The sequence below is a fragment of the Myxine glutinosa genome, chromosome 8 (assembly GCF_964187855.1).
Source record: "Myxine glutinosa chromosome 8, kmMyxGlut1.1, whole genome shotgun sequence".
NCBI classification, from domain to species: Eukaryota; Metazoa; Chordata; class Myxini; order Myxiniformes; family Myxinidae; genus Myxine; species Myxine glutinosa.
The window spans coordinates 67,932,943-67,956,458 of record NC_136268.1 but is presented as its reverse complement, the minus strand read 5'-3'; the positions used below and the strand labels follow the sequence as shown (position 1 = coordinate 67,956,458).

The 23,516-nt window shown below is 42.5% G+C and overlaps 1 protein-coding gene across 4 annotated transcripts in view; it reads left to right on the top strand.

Moving 5' to 3' along the window:
* EPPK1 (epiplakin 1) overlaps positions 1 to 23,516 on the top strand; it is a 263,841-nt gene that overhangs the window by 128,729 nt on the left and 111,596 nt on the right. The window contains exon 1 of one of the 4 annotated variants that reach the window (XM_078783360.1): positions 13,109 to 13,294. The exons of the other annotated variants lie outside the window; for them this stretch is intronic. Coding sequence (XP_078639486.1) covers positions 13,177 to 13,294 — 118 coding nt within the window. The 5' untranslated portion in view covers positions 13,109 to 13,176. Of the gene's footprint in view, positions 1 to 13,108; positions 13,295 to 23,516 lie in introns of those variants that run through there. 4 annotated transcript variants of the gene reach the window in all.

Below are 23,516 nucleotides of genomic sequence, written 5' to 3'. Positions count from 1 at the left end.
TATATATATATATATATATATATATATAAATATATACATATACACACATATATACACAAGACCTACTCCCAAGTATATATATATATATACATATACACTGCATATATATTTATATATACTGTATACGGCTATTGGGGTATTAATTATGATTGATTATATGTTTCCAATTGATTATATGTTAATTGATTATTATTAAACATGTTAATTCATTATGATGATTTTTGAATGATGTTAATTTCCAATGTTTGAACCAATATGTGGTTTCTCGTTGTGCCTTTTTTTTTTTTTTTTTTTTTTTTTTTTTTAAGTTTTGCAACCAACATGAGGGAGGAGGAGGAGGGGGAGGGGAGGGGGGGAAATAATAACCAGTTACTCTGCTCATGTATAAAGAAAATGGTTATGGGTTTTCAAAATACCACAGAGTGGTTAATAGAGAAGTGCCCGAGTAACGTTCTGTAATAAAAGGAGTGCCCAAGCACATTTAAAAAAAAAAAAAAGTAAATATCGAGAAATGGAATCAACTTCATTAACAAAAAAAAACAAAAAAAACCGTACTTCCGATAATTAACACAAGGCATTGTCATAATGTGAGTCCATTATTTTGTACTCACATGTGCATGAAAAGAAAGTTGGGAAAATGGAAAAAAGTGGAGTCCCAGGTTCCTTTTGTCAGGGAATTCCTTTCCAATATGAAAAAATGAATGAATGATCGTTTTTAAGGCCATTTTCCCCGCTAGAGCGGGGGTTAGCCTTGCGGGCCCCATGACAATCATGGTTCCCTGTTTGAGGCAATGTTTTTATGGCCGGATGCCCTTCCTGACGCCAACCCTTAGTCGCCTCTTACGATGCGCAGGGATACGGTGTACCTATTCTAAACCAGGGTACACACAGTGTGGATTATTTGTAGAGTCCTATGAATGTCCTTTGGCAGCATACTAGTCACTAACTCTTAAGACTGCTAAACTTTCTCTTTGAAGTAAATCAATGAAAAGGTAATTATACGTTGGACGAAATTGACTGAATAGTTTGTGGTTATATTATTTTTCACTTCTGAAAGGTGTGCAACCCAGCGACTCTGAGCCTATACACCACCCATGTGCACAATAAAAATGCACATAACTCAAAGTGGCGTGAATATCAACATTTGTCGACTTCCACATGCATTGTCCGGTCCCAAGAGCTCTTAAATGAGGTATCACTCAGCATTATACGTGCTGTGTTTTAGACGTTTACACAGTTCAGACACAATTATGAAACTTGCATGTATATTATAGGCAAGCAGAAAATCCAGTTCCACCCAGGCTGTTGTGAGTGAATTAGTTTCCATTAGAGTGGAATATCCAGGAATTTTGAAAGGAATGTCCTTTGACAGCATAATGACAGGGAACCATAGAAATTCCACATAATGTAAAATGTGAGTTAAAGTCTTCAACCCCTTTCTTCTTCAAGTCCTCAATCCCTTCCCCTGTATCAGCGCCAAATCCTCAACCCCACTTCTTAAAGCCCTCCTCGCAAACCCCAAGTCATCAAGACCTACTCCCAAGTGCTCAAACTCCCCCTCCCAACCCGTCGGCTTCAATCGCCCTCCTGCTCTCCATACTGCAAGCCTTGAAACAACCCCTCAACCAACACCCCCCACCCTACCCCCACCCACCACAACTCCCAACCCCTACAAAAACACCTCAACTCCTCCCCACCGAAAGTCCTCAACCCCACCCCTTCCCACCTACAAAAGTCTCAACCTCCTCCTCCCCCTCCCAACTCTGTTGCATCTTTGCTCTTCCCACACCTTCTGAACACCAACTCCCTGTCCACCCCAATCCCCCTCATAAAAGTGAAGTGCATTGTTATTTCATCACACATTCTTATATCAGTAGATAGATAGATAGACAGACGATATAAAATTGCATAACACAGACATTACACAAGGGCATTCTTACAACAGAGAAACAGACAGACAGTCAAATAGATAGATAGACAGACACCAACAGATATAAAGGTATATAGACATATACACACAGATAGATAGACAGAAATAGATATATGGATGGACCCACACATAGATAGATAGACATACACAGATATATAGACAAACAGACACAGAAAGATAGATAGACAGACACAAAGATAGATAGACAGAAATAGATATAAGATGAACCCACACAGATAGATTAGGTATTCGCTAATTCCAGCACAAATTGGTGGTCCATGTGGGTGGCAAAATATGATAAAAACAAATATAGACAGACAGATTTTTTTATCGACCCTCTCTCATTTCTCTTGACGAGGGGTTAAGCCAGAAATGTCATCTCCTTGTGTTTATTTATGGCGGATCAACAACCAAGTTTGTATATGCTTTTATCAGAGATATATATAGACAAACACACACACACACACACACACACACACACACACACACACACACACACACACACACACACACACACACACACACACACTGTTCACATGTGCATGAAAATAAAGTGGCAGCATTAGTAAAGAATCTGAAGTTCCGTTGTGCGGGAGAATTTGTTCATTTCCAATATAATTATTGAATAGCCTGGTGTTGGCTTAGTGGTTAGGGTGCCGGCTTGGGATCCTATGGATCCTGGGTTTGAATCCCTGTCAATCGCTGAATTAACACCAGGGGGGTTGACTCAACCTGTCATCCTTCTGAGGTCGGCAAATTGAGTACCAGTTCACTGTACTGGTAATTCCCTGTGTGTCACAAGAGCAGACTAACAGGGTTGGTGGCAGGAAGAGCATCCGGCCATAAAACTTTGGTTCAAAAAGGAGGACCACGGTGCCCGAAAAAGGCCAACCACTGCTCTGTGGGGAAAAATGGCCTCTAAAGGTGGTTCAATATAATTATTGGGCAAAATGCCAGGGGAAAAGAGAAGGCCCCTTTATATAAGGGTATGTGCCATGTGGCAAAGTAGAGAAAAGAAGGGACATTCCATAGCTTGTAGAAATTGTCGAACAATAGAAAAGAAGGGACATTCAAAAAATCTCGTGTGCAATGTGCATGCTGTACTACTCTTGTGTTCTTAGGAGGAACACAGTAATGCTCTAGATAAGTTCATATAAAGGGGCACCAATTTGATTCATACACCTGCATGAAGAAGTAAATGTATTTTATTTGCCAGATGTAGGGCGCCCCTTTATATGAACTTTTCTCGAGCATTCCTTGGTTCCTCCTAAGAACACAAGAGTAGTACAGCATGCACACGAGATTTTTTGAATGTCCCTTCTTTTATATTCGACATTTTCTATAAGCTATGGAATGTCCCTTCTTTTCTCTACTTTGCCACATGGCACATTCCCTTATTTAAAGGGGTCTTTTCTATGCCCCTGGCATTTTACCCAAGATACATTTTAAATACAAACAAAATGTATTTTGTTCATCGTACAAGACTTCATTCAAGACGATATAAAAGACTGTATAATTATATATATATATATATTGTTGCAGATTCGGGGGTCGGCTCTCCCCTTATCAAGGGGGGGTTAATCCCCTTGCACTTAGGTGGAATTTGTTTTGAAAGCCATTAACTAGACCTATTGGCCAATGTATATTCCAAGTTTCAGCTAGTTTCAATGTATAGCCCTTGAGATATGAGCGCTAACGCATTTTGGGTGGACGGATGGACAGACACCAACGTGATTTTGAGGGTTTTGTAAATAAAACTGATGAATGCATAAACGGACGTTGCTGAAATTTGGAACATATTACCTCAACGTACAAAGCATTTACTTCTGAAATTTGCAGCCAATTTCGTCCAGTAGAAGCCAAGAAACGTATTTTCAGTCTCCATGTTAAAGCTGCATACAGAGAAACGATCCCTTATATAAAGGGAGGGGAGCTTTGCGTCTCCCTTTGATAAAATTTTCTCGGTGAAGTAAATGGATGAAAAGGAAATTATTCATTGGACAGTATTGACCGAATAATTTGTGGTTATATTATTTTTAACATCTGGTAGGTGTAAAAACCATCGAGCATTAATTAGTAAGGAGTCCCACTTTGTAGTTTAAGGTTAACCTTCCCTTCCAAATCAGTCCCATATTTAGTTCCCCCCCCCCCCCTATCTCCTCCTCCCACTCATAAAAGCAAACAGGCATTCCCACATCAAAACAGCAGAATATTTAACACTTTCTGTTGCCCTATCATGCTATCACCAACTTCACAGAAACCCATCACTGTCACCTGTGCAACTCACAATTTTAAAAGAAAATAGCCAGAAATATATCGTACCTGCTTATAGTAATATAATACAAAATAGTCGCAAGGACTCACTTAACCTCTGCAGTAAAATCGTTGCCTGAAAGAATGCCACGTAGTTATTCGGGTGGTGTATAAACAACAGAATGCTGCCTCGATCGCCAGGGCCTATCTTCACAAGGCTCATGATGGCTATATATGGTCATGACCCAAATTGAAAAAAAACCTCTGCACTCCTAGCTTTTGAGGGGGATTTTCTCATCGAAAAAGTTTTCTTTGCCAATTTTGGACCAGACTGGGGGTCACGTGACCGGGCAATGGGACGTCACATGATGTTGCACAGGCACGATCGCTCCATGAGATAGGTGTTTCTCAGTTTGATTGCAGTACGATTAGAGAAATGCCTGTGGGTTTGTGTCGTTTACGGATGATGTACAGTGATTGGTGGGAAGTCGTAAACACGTATCTTTTGTAGACGGTGTACTGTAAGTGTTAGTGTATATTTTAAAGCATTGCATGCTTACATATACAATCAGACCTCTGCATCAGGCACTCTGGTTATAACAAACATTCAGAACATTTTATTTCACGAGTGCATAATTCCCCTGTATTCACCATTGCCAAAGCTGAAAATTAATCCAGAAATAAATTGTCCAAAATATCAATAGAAGAACTTTTTATTACCTGCGCCACCAAAGGTGGATGGAGGTTATGTTTTCACCCCTGGATGTTTGTTTGTGAACAAGATATCTCAAAAAGTTGTGGACAGATTCGGACGAAATTTGGCAGACATGTAGACCACTATATGAAGTATGTGACACGGACGAAATGATTCGATTTTGGTGAAGATCCGGATTCGGATCCGGCTAGTGGAATTTTTTAATTGATTCTTCACCATTGGGAGATAGGGCCAAAAACGACACATAGCAGGATATCTCAAAAAGTTATGGATGGATTTGGACAAAACTTGATGGACACGTTGTGTGTGTGACAAGGACTAATCGATTTGATTTTGGTGAAGATCTGGATATAGATTCGGATAGGAGAATTATTTAATTTTTTAATTGATTCTTCACCATTGGGAGATAGGGCCAAAAACGACACATAGCAGGATATCTCAAAAGGGTATGGATGGATTTGGACAAAACTTGATGGACACGTTGTGTGTGTGACAAGGACTAATCGATTTGATTTTGGTGAAGATCTGAATATGGATTCGGATAGGAGAATTATTTAATTTTTAAATTGATTCTTCACCATTGGGAGATAGGGCCAAAAGCGACACATAGCAGGATATCTCAAAAGGGTATGGATGGATTTGGACAAAACTTGATGGACACGTTGTGTGTGTGACAAGGACTAATCGATTTGATTTTGGTGAAGATCTGAATACGGATTCGGATATGAGAATTATTTAATTTTTTAATTGATTCTTCACCATTGGGAGATAGGGCCAAAAACGATACAAAGCACGATATCTCAAAGGGTTATGGATGGATTTGGACAAAACTTGATGGACCGGTTGTGTGTGTGACAAGGACTAATCGATTTGATTTTGGTGAAGATCTGAATATGCATTCGGATAGGAGAATTATTTACTTTTTTAATTGATTCTTCACCATTGGGAGATAGGGCCAAAAACGACACATAGCAGGATATCTCAAAAGGTTATGGATGGATTTGGACAAAACTTGATGGACAGGTTGTGTGTGTGACAAGGACTAATCGATTTGATTTTGGTGAAGATCTGAATATGGATTCGGATAGGAGAATAATTTAATTTTTTAATTGATTCTTCACCATTGGGAGATAGGGCCAAAAACGACACATAGCAGGATATCTCAAAAGGTTATGGATGGATTTGGACAAAACTTGATGGACCGGTTGTGTGTGTGACAAGGACTAATCGATTTGATTTTGGTGAAGATCTGAATATGGATTCGGATATGAGAATTATTTAATTTTTTAATTGATTCTTCACCATTGGGAGATAGGGCCAAAAACGACACATAGCACGATATCTCAAAAGGTTATGGATGTATTTGGACAAAACTTGATGGACAGGTTGTGTGTGTGACAAGGACTAATCGATTTGATTTTGGTGAAGATCTGAATATGGATTCGGATAGGATAATTTAATTTTTTAATTGATTCTTCACCATTGGGAGATAGGGCCAAAAACGACACATAGCAGGATATCTCAAAAGGTTATGGATGGATTTGGACAAAACTTGATGGACAGGTTGTGTGTGTGACAAGGACTAATCGATTTGATTTTGGTGAAGATCTGAATATGGATTCGGATAGGAGAATTATTTAATTTTTTAAGCGATTCTTCACCATTGGGAGATAGGGCCAAAAACGACACATAGCAGGATATCTCAAAAGGTTATGGATGGATTTGGACAAAACTTGATGGACAGGTTGTGTGTGTGACAAGGACTAATCGATTTGATTTTGGTGAAGATCTGAATATGGATTCGGATAGGAGAATTATTTAATTTTTTAAGCGATTCTTCACCATTGGGAGATAGGGCCAAAAACGACACATAGCAGGATATCTCAAAAGGTTATGGATAGATTTGGACAAAACCTGATGGACAGGTTGTGTGTGTGACAAGGACTAATCGATTTGATTTTGGTGAAGATCTGAATATGGATTCGGATAGGAGAATTATTTAATTTTTTAAGCGATTCTTCACCATTGGGAGATAGGGCCAAAAACGACACATAGCAGGATATCTCAAAAGGTTATGGATAGATTTGGACAAAACTTGATGGACAGGTTGTGTGTGTGACAAGGACTAATCGATTTGATTTTGGTGAAGATCTGAATATGGATTCGGATAGGAGAATTATTTAATTTTTTAAGCGATTCTTCACCATTGGGAGATAGGGCCAAAAACGACACATAGCAGGATATCTCAAAAGGTTATGGATAGATTTGGACAAAACTTGATGGACAGGTTGTGTGTGTGACAAGGACTAATCGATTTGATTTTGGTGAAGATCTGAATATGGATTCGGATAGGAGAATTATTTAATTTTTTAAGCGATTCTTCACCATTGGGAGATAGGGCCAAAAACGACACATAGCAGGATATCTCAAAAGGTTATGGATAGATTTGGACAAAACTTGATGGACAGGTTGTGTGTGTGACAAGCACTAATCGATTTGATTTTGGTGAAGATCTGAATATGGATTCGGATTGGAGAATTATTTAATTTTTTAAGCGATTCTTCACCATTGGGAGATAGGGCCAAAAACGACACATAGCAGGATATCTCAAAAGGTTATGGATAGATTTGGACAAAACTTGATGGACAGGTTGTGTGTGTGACAAGGACTAATCGATTTGATTTTGGTGAAGATCTGAATATGGATTCGGATAGGAGAGTAATTTAATTTTTAAGTGATTCTTCACCATTGGGAGATAGGGCCAAAAACGACACATAGCAGGATATCTCAAAAGGTTATGGATAGATTTGGACAAAACTTGATGGACAGGTTGTGTGTGTGACAAGGACTAATCGATTTGATTTTGGTGAAGATCTGAATATGGATTCGGATAGGAGAGTAATTTAATTTTTAAGTGATTCTTCACCTTTGAGAGATAGGGCCAAAAACGACACATAGCAGGATATCTCAAAAGGTTATGGATGTATTTGGACAAAACTTGATGGACAGGTTGTGTGTGTGACGAGGACTAATCGATTTGATTTTGGTGAAGATCTGAATATGGATTCGGATAGGAGAATTATTTAATTTTTTAATTGATTCTTCACCATTGGGAGATAGGTCCAAAAACGTCACATAGCACGATATCTCAAAAGGTTATGGATAGATTTGGACAAAACTTGATGGACAGGTTGTGTGTGTGACAAGGACTAATCGATTTGATTTTGGTGAAGATCTGAATATGGATTCGGATAGGAGAGTAATTTAATTTTTAAGTGATTCTTCACCTTTGAGAGATCGGGTGAAAAGCGATATACAACATATTTTAAAAAGTTATGGACGAGTTATGACTAAACTTGGTGGATGAGCTGGTTTGGTGACAAGAAGAAGCCGATTAGATTTTGGTTCAGGTCCGAATCCAGATCCGGCCTCTTAGTGGGATAGAAAACGTAAACTGTTCACCAGGTGGAGGTACGTGCTCTCTACCAAGTGCCGTTCTCCTTCCCTGTGTTTTAGCGTCGATCTGGTGATTAAACAAATCACGCAGGTGTTCCGAGGAGAAAAGGGGGTGGAGACATTTAGCTGGACAAAGAAAGCTTGCTTGGACTCGCCCTCTTGGAACAGTCAAGGGAAGATATTCGGAAAGATAAAATTTAGGTTTTTTGGAAATGGAATATTTATACTTCACAGCAGCGTTTTGTGTACCCCAGTAAGGCATGTCTTTTTTTTTGTATATAAGATCGAGGCTCGTGTAAGAGCTAACATTAATGACAAAAAAACAAACGAACACAAAAGACTAAATAAAGGGAGCGGGAGACAATATGGGGAGAGAGGGGAAAGCACACAAGTACAACATTTGAGAGCAGGGACATCGGGAGATCTGTGGGAGGGAGAGGGCTTGGGGGGAGGAAGCATGGGAAGAGGGGTGGGGTGTGTGAGAGGTAAAAAAAAACACATGGACACTGCTAGGACTTCCAGGAAAGAAGTTGGTATTTCAGAAAAGTGGATCAGGGGTGAATTAGCAGGGGTAGAAAAGATCAAGGTTTTGGATGGGGAAGATAAGAGATGGTGGTGAACAGCTGTTTTAAAGACCTGGAGGGAGGAGTGGGATTGAAGAGAGTGAGGGAGTTTGTTCCAGAGGCGGGAGAAAAGAGGAACGAAAGAGTGAAGGTGAATAGAGAGTCTTGATCTTGGCAGTGACCATGAAACCTGTGTGATCTTGGCAGTCTTCTTCATCATCTAGTAATATTAGAAGCATGCAAAATGACATGTACTGTGCAGCTTTTGTCGTTTTTGGGTCAGGAATCGAACCAAGATGAGACATAGAATCGCTGTCTCTCTTGTAGCCTATTATGTAAATCAGTTACTAATCTGAATTCAAATAAACGCATCACAAAGGGAAGATGCCAACCTAAACATGCTTGTAACCCAAAGGAACTCTGTTGTGAACGACTGCAAGGTGGGGAACAGCAACAACAATAAAACAATGACTGGTTGTTTTCCGTTTTGGTTTATAAGTTCCAGATCCACCCCTGAACACCGATCTTCGACTTACAATCACAAATAACTACTCTTGCCATTACCTAGCAACCCAATCAATTGTAAATAACACTTTTATTTTACAACATTTGTCGTATTTACATTAAAATGACTATAGCTGTAAGATGTTAAGTTAAGAGCTCATTCTGATCAAGTATTATTGATTTACTTGAGTTATTTAGCTGCTTACAGGATGCGACCACAACCCACTTCATCAAATATATAAATTTATGGTCACAAATAAATGAAAGCAGGTGACCATAAAACCTCGTCTTCAAAGACTTGAGTACCACACGGATACCATCCGACTTTGGAGGTGATGTGTTAGCATCATTTATGCGCATGGCATCAGTGTCATTACTCGGGATGGTGTTGCTCCTTTTGTTTCATGTATCCTTCCCAACTGCAACCTCACCTAGATGGTGATCAGCAGGGTAGAGACAATGTGTGTGTCGCAGACGAAGTCTGTTGCTGAAAGGTCTGCAGCATCTGCTGTTATGCGACTCGACTTGTGCCTGGCGGCCTCATGAAGTTAGTGGTGTGTGTGTGTGTGTGTCAATGTGGGTACGTGTGTGTGTGTCAATGTGGGTACGTGTGTGTGTGTGTCAATGTGGGTACGTGTGTGTGTGTCAATGTGGGTACGTGTGTGTGTGTGTGTCAATGTGGGTACGTGTGTGTGTGTGTCAATGTGGGTACGTGTGTGTGTGTCAATGTGGGTACGTGTGTGTGTGTCAATGTGGGTACGTGTGTTCGATATAACTTTGTCTTTTCCAGGGACAACCATTATTCAGAGATGTATAGGGATCGTTTCACATGAACATTTCTTGTGATCATCCCTATCTCTTGTTTACATACTTTTTGGAGTAACAACCCTAACATCCCTTTACATTAAAAAAAAAAGTTTTTATTACTTGCCATATGTTTTTAATAATGCCGCGTGCCATATGTTTTTAATTTTACAGTTTAACAATTTTTTGCAAAAAAAAAATTTTGTTACTTATATTTTACTTTTGTTGATACAATGAGTACTGTATACAATTATTTAATCACAGGGCATGAGGTATCATTTAATTATCTAGTAATTAAAAGATCCAAACCAATCTTGTATACTGCACATACTCGTACTTTGATTGAAAAATGGGCTTTATAAAAGCTGAACCCCCCCCCACCCCCCGCCTTCCCATGCCTCCTCCCCCCAAGCCCTCTCCCTCCCACAGATCTCCCGATATCCATGTTGTCTGCTGTTCTCCTTGTGTGCTTCCCTCTCTCTCCCCATCTTGTCTCTCACTCCCTTTATTGTTTGTTTTGTCTGTCCGTTTTTTTTTTTGTGTTTGATGTTAGCTCTTACACGAGCCTCGATCTTGTATACAACAACAACAACAGCATGCATTTTAAGGCCATTTTCCCTGCCAGAGCGGGGATTAGCCTTGCGGTCCCCATGACAATCTTCTCCATTTTGCCCTATTTTCTGCATCTCTCCTTGTTAACCCCCTTGCCCGCATTTCTTCTTCCACCATCTTTAGCCAAGTCTTTCTCGGTCTTCCCCGTCCTCTACTTCCTTCTACATTAATTTCCATCACTCTTCTCAACCAGTCACTTTCATCCTTCCTCAACACATGACCAAACCATCTCAACCTGTTCCTCTTCACAGCATCAATCACAGGCTCTATTCTCATCATCTTTCACAATTCATCATTTGTCTTCCTCTCTCTCTCAACGATACTCCGCACATCCACCGAACCATTCGCATTTCCACCCTTTCCATCCTTCGTTGCTGCTCTACGTTCATTACCCATGTCTCGCTCCCATAAATCATAACACTTCTCGCACATGCAGCAGAAACCTTTCCCCTCAGCTTCAACGACACTCCCCTCCTCATCAGCACGCCACTCAGTTCCCGAAACTTCTTCCATGCACATCTCACTCCAGCAACCGTTGCCGAGTTTGATCCACCTTCTCCATTCAGCATGTCTCCGAGGTAGCAAAAATTTTCACACATTCCAGCTTCACGCCGTCTCCAAGATCCAACTCAACATTTCCTCCATCTGCAGCTCCCTCTGTGCACACCTTACATTTGAATGTAGCTGCCACACTGGTTAATGACCCTCTCAGACCACTACATTTTTGATGAACCCACTCAGCGCACATTGTACATTGAGTGGAGTTCACTCCGACACCCTTCCTGCACACAGCACACAACCACTTCCCAGTTCTTTCCACCTCACCACATGCTTTACCACTTGCCATCACCTTCGTCTTTCCGATATTCACCTTCAGACCTTTTGTCTCCATACATTCCTTCCACTTGTTCATCTTTTCCTTCAGTCCATCCATACTTTCCGCAATCAACACCAGATCATCTGCATACAACAACTCCCACGGTAAACCCTCCTTTACGTTCTGAGCCAGCACCTCCATCACAGCTACAAATAGTAGTGGACTTAGTACCGACCCCTGATGCACTCCCACCTTCACCTCAAACTCGCCACTGTTCCCGTCCTTCGTCCTTACAGCTGTGCGCGCTCTTTTGTACATTGCCATCACTACTCTGATCAACCATTCCTCCACTCCTAACTTCCTCAATGCCCATGTCAATACTTTGCGTGGAACCCTATCGAATGATTTCTCCAGATCAACAAACCCAAGAAACAACCTCTTCCTCTTCTCCATGTACTTCTCCTGCAACTGCCTCAGAATAAAGGGCGCGTCTGTCGTTCCTCTTCCTGGCATAAATCCAAACTGCATTTCGTCGATCTTCACCTTCTTCCTTATCCTCCTCTCCAACACCCTTTCCAATACCTTCATTCCATGCTCCAATAACTTTATCGCTCGGTACGAGCCACACTCCAGAGGGTCACCTTTCCCCTTGTATAGAGGGACGAGGGTACTCAGTTCCCAATCCACTGGAATGCGGCCTTCTTTCACCACCAGATTACAGATTACAGATCTTGTATACAGAAAAAAAAAAAGAAAAAAAAAAGTATTGTAATTCATGCGGTATAGAAGAAGAATCTGATAAAGTCAATGTGGTTCATGTCACCAATCTTTAAACAGGTGTTACATGGGAGGATGAGTCAGGTAAAATAACTCAGTGGATAAGCTGATCTGGTAAAAGTAAAAGAAAAGTGGGGTTGTGACTTGCGAGTGAAGAATGGTCGTGCTGAATGCTGGCTAGACCTCTGGGACAATGGTTACCTGCGAAAAACTACAGGTGTACATATACGTGTCAGCTTTCCAAATGCCTACAGCAGAAGGAATACCTGTTTGTCACACTGGTGGCGCCATATCTCTTATTTTATTTTTCAACAATATTTAGGATTCTGATGGTCCATGTGCATCAGACCAGGAATTGGATAGGTGTAACTTAATGAGGATTCATTCTCTGAGGTCACGATATGATTGGGAATAATGAAATGTACACCGAGGAGGGTTTCTGCGACAGATCGCAGTTACCATTCAACTCGGTTCACAGGCAGAATCCATCCAAAGATGGCCATTGGAGTGACGCAGTCGGGAAAAATGACTAAACGTAGAGACACGCATCCCGGGCGGACCCAGAGAAGGGTCGTTACCTACAAACTGCACTACTCTCCCTCTGCGTTGCCATGACCCCTCCCCTTCCTTCCCCACGGCTCCACGCCCAGCTTGCGCTCCTGGCCCTCCCCTGTGCGGCTCGACCCCTTGCCTCGTCGGAACGGCCGGTACTCATGTGTTGTCGATCTGCTGAAAGGAGGCACGCATGTCGCCCGGTCGGTCCGACATCTCCGGCCCCGTAGCCACGGTCGTCCTCCTGGGTCACATTGCGACCTTCTTACTGCTCTGGCGTTGTTATAAAAAGCGGAGGCAAAGAGCGCAGAGTGAGTAGATCTTGTGGCGCATTTTGACGCATTTCCACGCCGCCGCGATCGCTGCGTCTTCGACGTCCTTGACACTGGTGCGTCCTCTCTGATTTGGCAACAGCCCACGTGACTCCGCCTTTGCAGTTAATACCTCCTCTCACCCCACCCCCGCCCCTTACCCCCACTAAACACTCCTCGTAACCCCCCAACCTAATCGTCCGCTCCCAGCGGTCCCCGCTCACAGCCTCCCATCCGCACATCCTCGTAAACTCGTTCGAGCCGTTTGCCACATTTGTCTTTGACCAAGCAATGGCTTGGCCCGCTATCAAATCAGGAAAATGAATTTGATAGATCTCTAAAGGTTACCTTCTTAATATAGCTCATTTCATTCATTCCAACCAAAGTGTTTTAGGAACTACTTTAGCTTAGGAACTATTTTGTGTCTAAAGGTACTTATCTGGGTCTTCCCATTAATTAATGAATTAATGGACCTCGGTTACACACACACACACACACACACACACACACACACACACACACACACACACACACACACACACACACACACACACACACACACACACACACACACACACACACACACACATATATATATATACTACAGGTCGAAAATGTAAACCGGTACCGTAAAATGGGGTGAATAGGGACAGCAAGGTGAATAGGGACACAAACTGAAAAGAAGTTCGGAAACTTTTCGCTGAAAATTGATAACCATACTGATTTGTTGATATTTGGGTTGAAAGTGTTCTCTTGTTTTTTTTAAAAAGCAACTTATAGTCCCTATTAACCCCATATATGGGTTAAATAGGAATAAATAGGATTTTTATGGCTGCCCCTATTCACCCCGTTTTACGCATGAATAGGGACAGTAACTAATACAATAAAATAATAATCAAGAAACAATCCTGAGTTTCCAACTTATTGCTAAATTGATAGCTCAGATGGATGCACATAATATGCACCCATAATATAAACCACGGTGCCAATTAAAAAAAATATGGGATAAAAAGTTTCTCCAAACTGTCCCTATTTCTTGATTTTTTTTTTTTTTTTGTATTAGTGACTGTCCCTATTCACCCGTAAAACGGGGTGAATAGGGACAGCCATAAAAATCCTATTTAACCCATATATGGGGGTAATAGGGACTATAAGTTGCCTTTTAAAAAAACAAGAGAACACTTTCAACCCAAATATCAACAAATCAGTATGGTTATCAATTTTTAGCGAAAAAAGTTTCCGAACTTTTTTTCAGTTTGTGTCGCTATTCACCTTGCTGTCCATATTCACCCCATTTTACGGTAGTGCAGGTGTAACATTATACACATCACCTAGTTGTCTTCAATCCCTGTTCTCACGGAGTCACGGTCTTGAGTGTGATACCTGTTCTCACATAGTCACGGTCTTGAGTTCAATCCCTGTTCTCACAGAGTCATGGTCTTGAGTTCAATCCCTGTTCTCACAGAGTCACAGTCTTGAGTTCAATCCCTGTTCTCATGGAGTCACGGTCTTGAGTTCAATCCCTGTTCTCACGGAGTCACGGTCTTGAGTTAAATCCCTGTTCTCACAGAGTCACAGTCTTCAGTTCAATCCCTGTTCTCATGGAGTCACAGTCTTCAGTTCAATCCCTGATCTCACAGAATAACTGTCTTCAGTTCAATCCCTGTTCTCACGTAGTCACTGTATTCAGTTCAATTCCTGTTCTCATGGAGTCACAGTCTTCAGTTCAATCCCTGTTCTCACGGAGTCACAGTCTTCAGTTCAATCCCTGTTCTCACGGAGTCACAGTCTTCACTTCCATCCCTGTTCTCACGGAGTCACAGTCTTGAGTTCAATCCCTGTCCCTGTTCACACGGAGTCACAGTCTTCAGTTCAATCCCTGTTCTCACGGAGTCACAGTCTTCAGCTCAATCCCTGTTCTCACAGAGTCAGTCTTCAGTTCAATCCCTGTTCTCACGTAGTCACAGTCTTCAGTTCAATCCCTGTTCTCACGTTATCACAGTCTTCAGTTCAATCCCTCTTTTCACGGAGTCACAGTCTTCAGTTCAATCCCTGTTCTCACGGAGTCACAGTCTTCAGTTCAATCTGTTCTCACGGAGTCACAGTCTTCATTTCAATCCCTGTTCTCACGTAGTCACAGTCTTCAGTTCAATCCCAGTTCTCACGGAGTCACTGTCTTCAGTTAAATCCCTGTTCTAATGGAGTCACAGTCTCCAGTTCAATCCCTGTTCTCACGGAGTCGCTGTCTTCAGTTCAATCCCTGTTCTCACGGAATCACAGTCTTCAGTTCAATCCCTGTTCTCACGGAATCAGTCTTCAGTTCAATCCCTGTTCTCACGGAATCACAGTCTCCAGTTCAATCCCTGTTCTCACGGAATCACAGTCTCCAGTTCAATCCCTGTTCTCACGGAGTCACAGACTTCATTTCAATCCCTGTTCTCATATAGTAGTCATCGCTTGATTCCAAATCTATTCTGTTTAATTTCACTTGCAGTGTCATTTCGGTTTCCAATTGGAGCAAAATAATTTAACACGTCTTTAATGACATCACAAGCAGTTTAGGACATACACAGCAGTCGCCTATATTGTTCAAGATAATTGTGTAAAAGTCTAATTTTAAGAATTCTGTTCTATGGATGAGGATGTGTTGAGTCCATAAGGTTTGTTGATTTTCGTTGTTGGTTGTATCATCTAACCATTTTACTGGCTGTGTTCTCTGCTTCTGCTTATTCTCTACGTCATCGGCTCTTTGCCTCACACTGGGTGGAGTACATTGTGCAGCAGCAGCTTCACCTGCCTGCCCTACCTGTAGTTCAAGACGGCTATGATCTCACCACTGAAGCTCAAGGCCAAATTGGTTTAACTTGTCCAGACCTCGGTGTCTCCTGGAAATTGCACTCCGTGGAATCTCTTGGCAAGTTCACTGGGGTGGTGAATGATTGCTGGTGGCGTGCAGCCGCACTGCAGTGTGTATGGACCCCTCCCGCACGCGTGGAATACTCAGCACGAATCACCATGATTGGGGGAGTGGGAGGTGGGATGGAAGCTTCGTGTTTGCAAAGGGAAATTAATGAAATATTGTATTGGAGCTTCGATATCCTATATATAAACGTTTATCAGGTGTTATCTGTACTTGATTTCCACACTAGCTTTTCCAGGGCGCGATTTGCATTGTGATAGAAGCTTCTGACAGTCATTGGCGATATAACACACACGATGCATGCAATCTATTGTAAGCTATAATCTTGAGAGGGGGGGGGGGGGCACTCTCCACACTAGATGTGTAGTCACAGTCTCCGCACTAGATGTGAACCCAGGTCACTGGTACTCATTTCACCGACCTCAGAAGGATGACAGGCTGTATCAACGCACCTGGTGTTAATTCAACGACCACCCAGAATTCAAACTCAGGACCCCAGGATCCCAAGCCAGCCACCCTAACTGTTAAGCCACCACCAAGCATCCTTGTTCATGGTACCAGTCACCCGGCCAAGCGTCTCTCTATCTCATCCCACATATCTCCTGTACAGCACATTCCCCTCTTTAACCCTTCCTTTCTCCTTCATTAATCTCTTATCTGATTTATTACACAATCCTTTTTGTATTTTCCAAACCATATATCATTTAATTTTGCTTTTTCCTTGCAATCACTCTGTACTTTTTCTTGTTTCACTTTTGTATGTGTATATATATATATATATATATATATATATATATATATATATATATATATATATATAACAGACCCCATAACTGTAGTGGCCAGATGGTACCAGGAACCAAGTGCCACGCCAGCTATCACTGCATGCATTCAGACCAACAGGAAATGCCTGTGACACATTAGCCTGTTTAAAAAAAAACAAAAAAAAACAGTTCTGGGTGTACACAGGAACAATTGAAATTTAAAATAGGCTTTTCTGGCTGAACAGCTGCATAGGCTTTGCCGAATAGGCACCAGCTTAGCGGAGATACAGGCCCCTACTTCCCAGCTGCAACCTCGTACCCACTACAGTTATGGGGTCTATCCTCGACTAAATGTATTGTAGGATTTGACCAGTTGACTTTGGGGAGGAGCTTTTGCTCCTCACTCTGGTCCTGGGGACTACTCCCATTGAGGAGTGGTCAAATTGTATGCCCATGACCATGCATTGTGGTGCTTTGCGTTTAGAATTTGTGTGTTTAATTAACCATGTGCTTCAGTCTTCGGGATGGAGGCATGTGTATGTTTGTAGGACAGTGTTGTTGTATTGTGTGCCTTGGCTGTGAGGTCAAGGTGCACATCCCAAGCTGTTTAAATGTTTGATTATTTTACCTTCTTTTTTTAAATAATAAAGGCACCTTCAAAAAAGGTCATGGGGACTACGACTATTGAGCAGGGGTCCAATTGTATGGCCATGCATTCTGACCGTTTAGGTTTAGGATGTGTGTGTTTGATAGACCATGAACTTTGATAAACCATGGAGGTTTGATAGACCATGCCTTTGGGCTGAGTGCATATGCATGCTCATGGGGCAGTTTTGTTGGACTGTGTACTTTCGCCATGGGGTTAGGTTAGAGTACATGTCCCAAATTCTGTTTAAATACTTAATTTTTAAAGCTTTTTTATGTATAAAAAGGCATCTTTCATAAGGATCATGAGGGCCAACAATCCCGAAACAAGTGCCCTAGGATGTTCCCTCTTCAAGGTGGACTGGTCTAATAAATTGAGAAATAAATTATCTTCCTGGTATTGGCTGTATTACAATCTTATGGAGATGTCATCGGCTGTAGCTGTGCTCATGTCATGCTTAACATGCGGAGCCTATGCACCTGTTTAGCTCGAAGATCATTAAAAAAAAAAGTACTCACACAATAACTGATGAGAAAAAACCAAGACCGAAAGTCTATCAGCAGCGGTGTAGCCGGGCTTGTAAATATTATAAACCACAAAAGCACATGATTAGCTTTGTAAACAGTCGCTAATAGTGTTTATAACATTAAACAAAGAAATTTGGAGGAATCCCGACATCTGTAGGGTAAGTTTTACTTAGAGAACTGGGGGAAGATCTACTGTAATCTATATACCCCACAAGGGTTGGGTTAATAACATGCTATCAAAAAACCGGGCCAATTTCTTACTTCCACGGTTACACTGCTTATCATTGATTCATGAACCATACACCACTTCAATCCATTAACTTTGTATTCACCACATTGGGATGAAAGTGTTATGGTCATATTTACCATATTATTTTTATTACTATTATGAAAACGATACTACTGAAACGATACACTACTGTATTAAGAAACCTGGGCATAATTTGTCCAAAGCGGTCCGAAGGTGAGGCATGAAGCCTATACATACCGTTTTGTTGGAAAAGACGTAACGCTGATGCTTTCGATATTTGATGGTCATTTTAACAATCGGTTTGTTTGTGTTTCACACTGAATGAAAAACATATAGGTAGAGCATGGCGATTGTGATATATGACAGGTTCGACGATATGTTCGGCCTGAACGAAATTGGAATCAAAATGGCGGTGCGTGGAGAGTCAGCCGCCGTACCGCCGCCGTAATGACATCGGACGTAATCGCATCACCCTGTCATGTGACCAGATCCTCAGCTCTGATTGGTATATGTTTGAGGGGACATACATACGGACGGACAGACAAACACTGTTCTAGACGGCTTTGCCCTATGGGCCACGCCGTAAAAATAATCTGTCGATTATACTACCGATTCCGATTATAAAATAATTAAATAATGACGTCATTTCGCACATTAAGTGTTTATCGTGCTTGATCGGTGCTATGCCCGGATTGACGTTATTTAATGGCTGTGAATCGATACATTTTAAATCCGTTCCCTAATCGATTGGTTCCTCGAACAGAACAGCATTCTCTTATTTTTAAAAAGAACAATGAGGTACAGTGTGAGGTATGTTTATTCCGATGAAGCAGCATTCACATGAAAGGAAGGAAAGGAGGAAAGGAAGTGTGCTCATTCGATAAGTTATTGACCGATATAAAATGAAGCGTGTCCTGCTTGTCTGGTCGTGTGAAACTCAAGTTTAACACAAAATGTGAAAATGCAGGAACAGGGGAATCCCCGGGTTACAGAGGAATTCCGTTCCAACAATTATTAATTCATTAAATAAATCGATCACCTGTTCACTCAGTGTTATAAATGGTGTTATCAGCGGACGAGTGCACGTACTCACCTGGTGATTTCAAAAAGGTTGGTGTGAGAAGAACCAAAACGAGGAAAATTCGGCATTCATGAAACTTGTACCACAGGGTAACGGTACCAGCACCGCTCCATATGGGGCTCTTTCGGGGCCAGTTCAAATCACGAATGGAGTCGAATGAGAGAAAGAATCAGCGGCAAAATGCAAGTGATTGGCACGAGAATGGACGCGATGGGTGAGGAAATCAAATGTGAGATGGGGAGAGTTGAAGTTGAGCGACGCCAGACTGGCGGCAGGGATGGAGAACGTGAAGGAGGTGGAAGGACTCATACGGGGGTAGAAGGACTGACGATGGGGAAAAATGAATTAAACAAACAGATTAAGGAAAATACCACCTACACATTAAAATAATTAAAAATACACAGAGGGAAACCAAGTGAGCCACCTGAGAGCCATAAAGAGGCGAAATCACGTGAGATTGCGCGAGATCACGTCACAGCATACGGTATAACGAATAAAGCAATAATTTTACAAACTGCATGTAAAATGTGCCTCATTTTCCTCGGGGAACCAGAATACTGTGAGTCCACCTTTTAAGTGTGAATTTTTTTTTTTTCGTCAGACACTGATGCACGCCTGGAACGTATGACGTCAAGACGTACCATACCAGGAAGTCAGTTAGCGCCCTCGCGTTTTGCATGGTACAGTAGGATCTAACAGAATTAAATTAATATATGTGGGAAAATTCAGGAATAAGAAGTATTAATTGTATATGAAGTAGTAAAATAAGAAAATGGTATTGTCGAGTACTGTATTAGTAATACTTGTTCATTTATGAATATTTGTTTTGCTGAAAGAAAACATTGATACTGTTGTGGCGGTTACCTTATGTGCAGGTAACCGCATGTGGCGGTTACCTTATGTGATTACCTTATTTGGGCATAATACACATGCACGGGCCTGTTGGACTTGTGGTTGTGCGGACGTGACGCACGCGCGGTTGCCGGAGCCACGCCCTCCGAAGAGGGCTTTTGGCTTTATATAAGCATGCTGACTTCCGTTCGAGTTTAGTGTGCTGGATCTTGCTGTTACAATAAACCATCTTCGAACCCTACGAATGGCCTCATTCTCTCGCCTTCCGCGACTCCTAAACTGGTGACCTCCGACTGCCCCCGAACGGATTCGGGGGCTGCGAACGAACACGGCAAGCGCGCCCTAGCCAGGGAAGCCACCTAAGCTGGTGACGCCGGCTTCTCCCGCACGGCTTCGGGCGCAGTTTCGAACGCGGTTTCGAAATGCCGGAGTTTCGGTAACGACGATGGCCATGACTATGAGGTTCGCGCACCGCGCTCGGCTCCTCCTCTACGACCGGAGGGGCGAACCTATTCCAAGACCCTCCGAAGGCACGGCTGCTTCGTCACCTTCGCACGCACTGACGTTGGCGGAACGGCTGTTTCGTCACCTTCGCGCGCGCTGACGTTAGCGGCACGGCCGCTTCGTCACCCTCGCGCAACTACAACTACAACCGCAACTACTTCTCCGACCCTGCATCCTCGGGAGGCCCGCGAGGAACCTCGGCAGCCTCCCCCGAGGCCTTGACCAGCCCCTCCGTTGGCTCACCCGCTTTTCGCGTGCACCGCTCGAGCCTTCTCGGCACTGCACCCGCGACCTGCAACCTCGGGAGGCCCGCGAGGAACCTCGGCAGCCTCCCCCGAGGACTTTCCCAGCCCCTCGGTCGCCTCGGCCTACGCATAGGCCCGTGGAGTGCATTCTGGGGGGACGTATGTGGCGGTTACCTTATGTGCAGGTAACCGCATGTGGCAGTTACCTTATGTGATTACCTTATTTGGGCATAATACACGTGCACGGGCCTGTTGGACTTGTGGTTGTGCGGACGTGACGCACGCGCGGTTGCCGGAGCCACGCCCTCCGAAGAGGGCTTTTGGCTTTATATAAGCGTGCTGACTTCCGTTCGAGTTTAGTGTGCTGGATCTTGCTGTTACAATAAACCATCTTCGAACCCTACGAATGGCCTCGTTCTCTCGCCTTCCGCGACTCCTAAACTGTATTTGATAAGGGCTGTGATTCAATCCAAAGAAAAAATTAACTTAAGTTAATTTCCTGCTGTGTCTCGTTTGCTTTCACTTGTGATGTAAAAAACCATCTTGCTGCAAGATGCATTTTGAGTGAAGAAGAAGAAGAAGCACATTGGCAAATGAGCCATTTTTTTTATCGGGTTACAAAAATGGTGGGTGGGGTTTTTTCCCCCAATCTCTCACTCCTGTCCCTCTGTATTGCTTCTTTGAGGGAGAGTCAAAAAAAATTCCACCAACCACAAGGAATGGTCTGGTGCCTTTTCTGCGTAGTTTCCAGCCAGTTATTTTTGTTTTTCCAGCAGGGTGAGTTTCTGATGCCATTGAAACAAGTCATGATTTTGACTCTGAAGCCGGTGGAAAAGTAAAGAAAAAAACTTTTTGACAAACACCCCCTTTCCTTTTAATATCTCCTCTCAACCTCTTAGTCTCTCCTTCCATCCCCTTCCCACACTCATTCAATTCCAGATATTTTGGTAAGATTCCTGTGTATATTAGTCTGCTTGTTTCCATTGGTTTTTTTAAACAAGATAATATGCCCATTCTTCTCAGGAACTGTATTCATTTAATGTTTAGTGGAGAGTACTCTCTACGACTGCATGTCTTCATTAGCTCTTCATTTTATGAGGTTGCCATTAGTTTTCTGTTTGATGCAACACTCAGAGTTGAGCTTTTACATAAATCACATGCATGACAAACACATTAAAAGACAATATACTTTAAAATGACTTCCAATGCCATTAACAGACAATGGACAAATGCATAGGGAATAGGAGATTAGTCCCGTGACGACCACCGTGAATGAATGACGTGACCGTGAATGCTGTGACGTCATCCAGGATGGTGAACGCTTTGAGAAAAGGCAACTTCCTTTATTGTCTTGCACCCTCTACTCTGCCCGTGCTTTGCCCCCCCACCCTCATGTTTCTGCAGGATCTACCAGTAACCCCCTCTGATGAAACTACCGAAAGTGCATTCAGAAAGTATTCAGACCCCTTCACTTTTTTCACATTTTGTTATGTTGTAGCCTTATGCTGAAATCGTTTAAATTCATTTTTTCCCTCATCAATCTACACTCAGTACCCCATAATGACAAAGGGAAAACAGGATTTTAGAAAGTTTTGCAAATTTATTAAAAATAAAAAACTGAAATATCACATTGACATAAGTATTCATACCCTTTGCTATGATACTTGAAATTTAGCTCAGGTGCCTCCCATTTCTCTTGATCATCTTTGAGATGTTTCTACACCTTGATTGGAGTCCACCTGTGTTAATTCAATTCATTGGACATGATTTGGAAAGGCACACACCTGTCTATATAAGGTCTCACAGCTGACATTGCATATCAGAGCAAAAACCAAGCCATGAGGTCGAAGGAACTGCCTGCAGGGCTCAGACACAGGATTGTGTCGAAGCACAGATCTGGGGAAGGCTACAAAAAAAACTCTGCTGCATTGACGGTTCCCAAGAGCACAGTGGCCTCATAATTCTTAAATGGAAGAAGTTTGGAACAACCAGGACTCTTCCTAGAGCTGGCCGCCCGGCCAAACTGAGCAATCGGGGGAGCAAGGCCTTGGTAAGAGAGGTGACCCAAGGACCCGATGGTCACTCTGGCTGAGCTCCAGAGATCATGTTTGGAGATGGGAGAAACTTCCACAAGGACAACCATCACTGCAACACTCCACCGATCTGGGCTTTATGGCAGAGTGGCCAGATGGAAGCCTCTCCTCAGTGAAAGAAACATGAAAGCCCGCTTGGAGTTTGCAAAAAAGCACCTGAAGGACTCTCAGACTGTGAGAAACAAGATTATGTGGGCTTTCATGTGTCTTTCACTGAGGAGAGGCTTCCATCTGGCCACTCTGCCATAAAGCCCAGATCGGTGGAGTGTTGCAGTGATGGTTGTCCATCTGGAAGTTTCTCCCATCTCCACACAGGATCTCTGGAGCTCAGCCAGAGTGA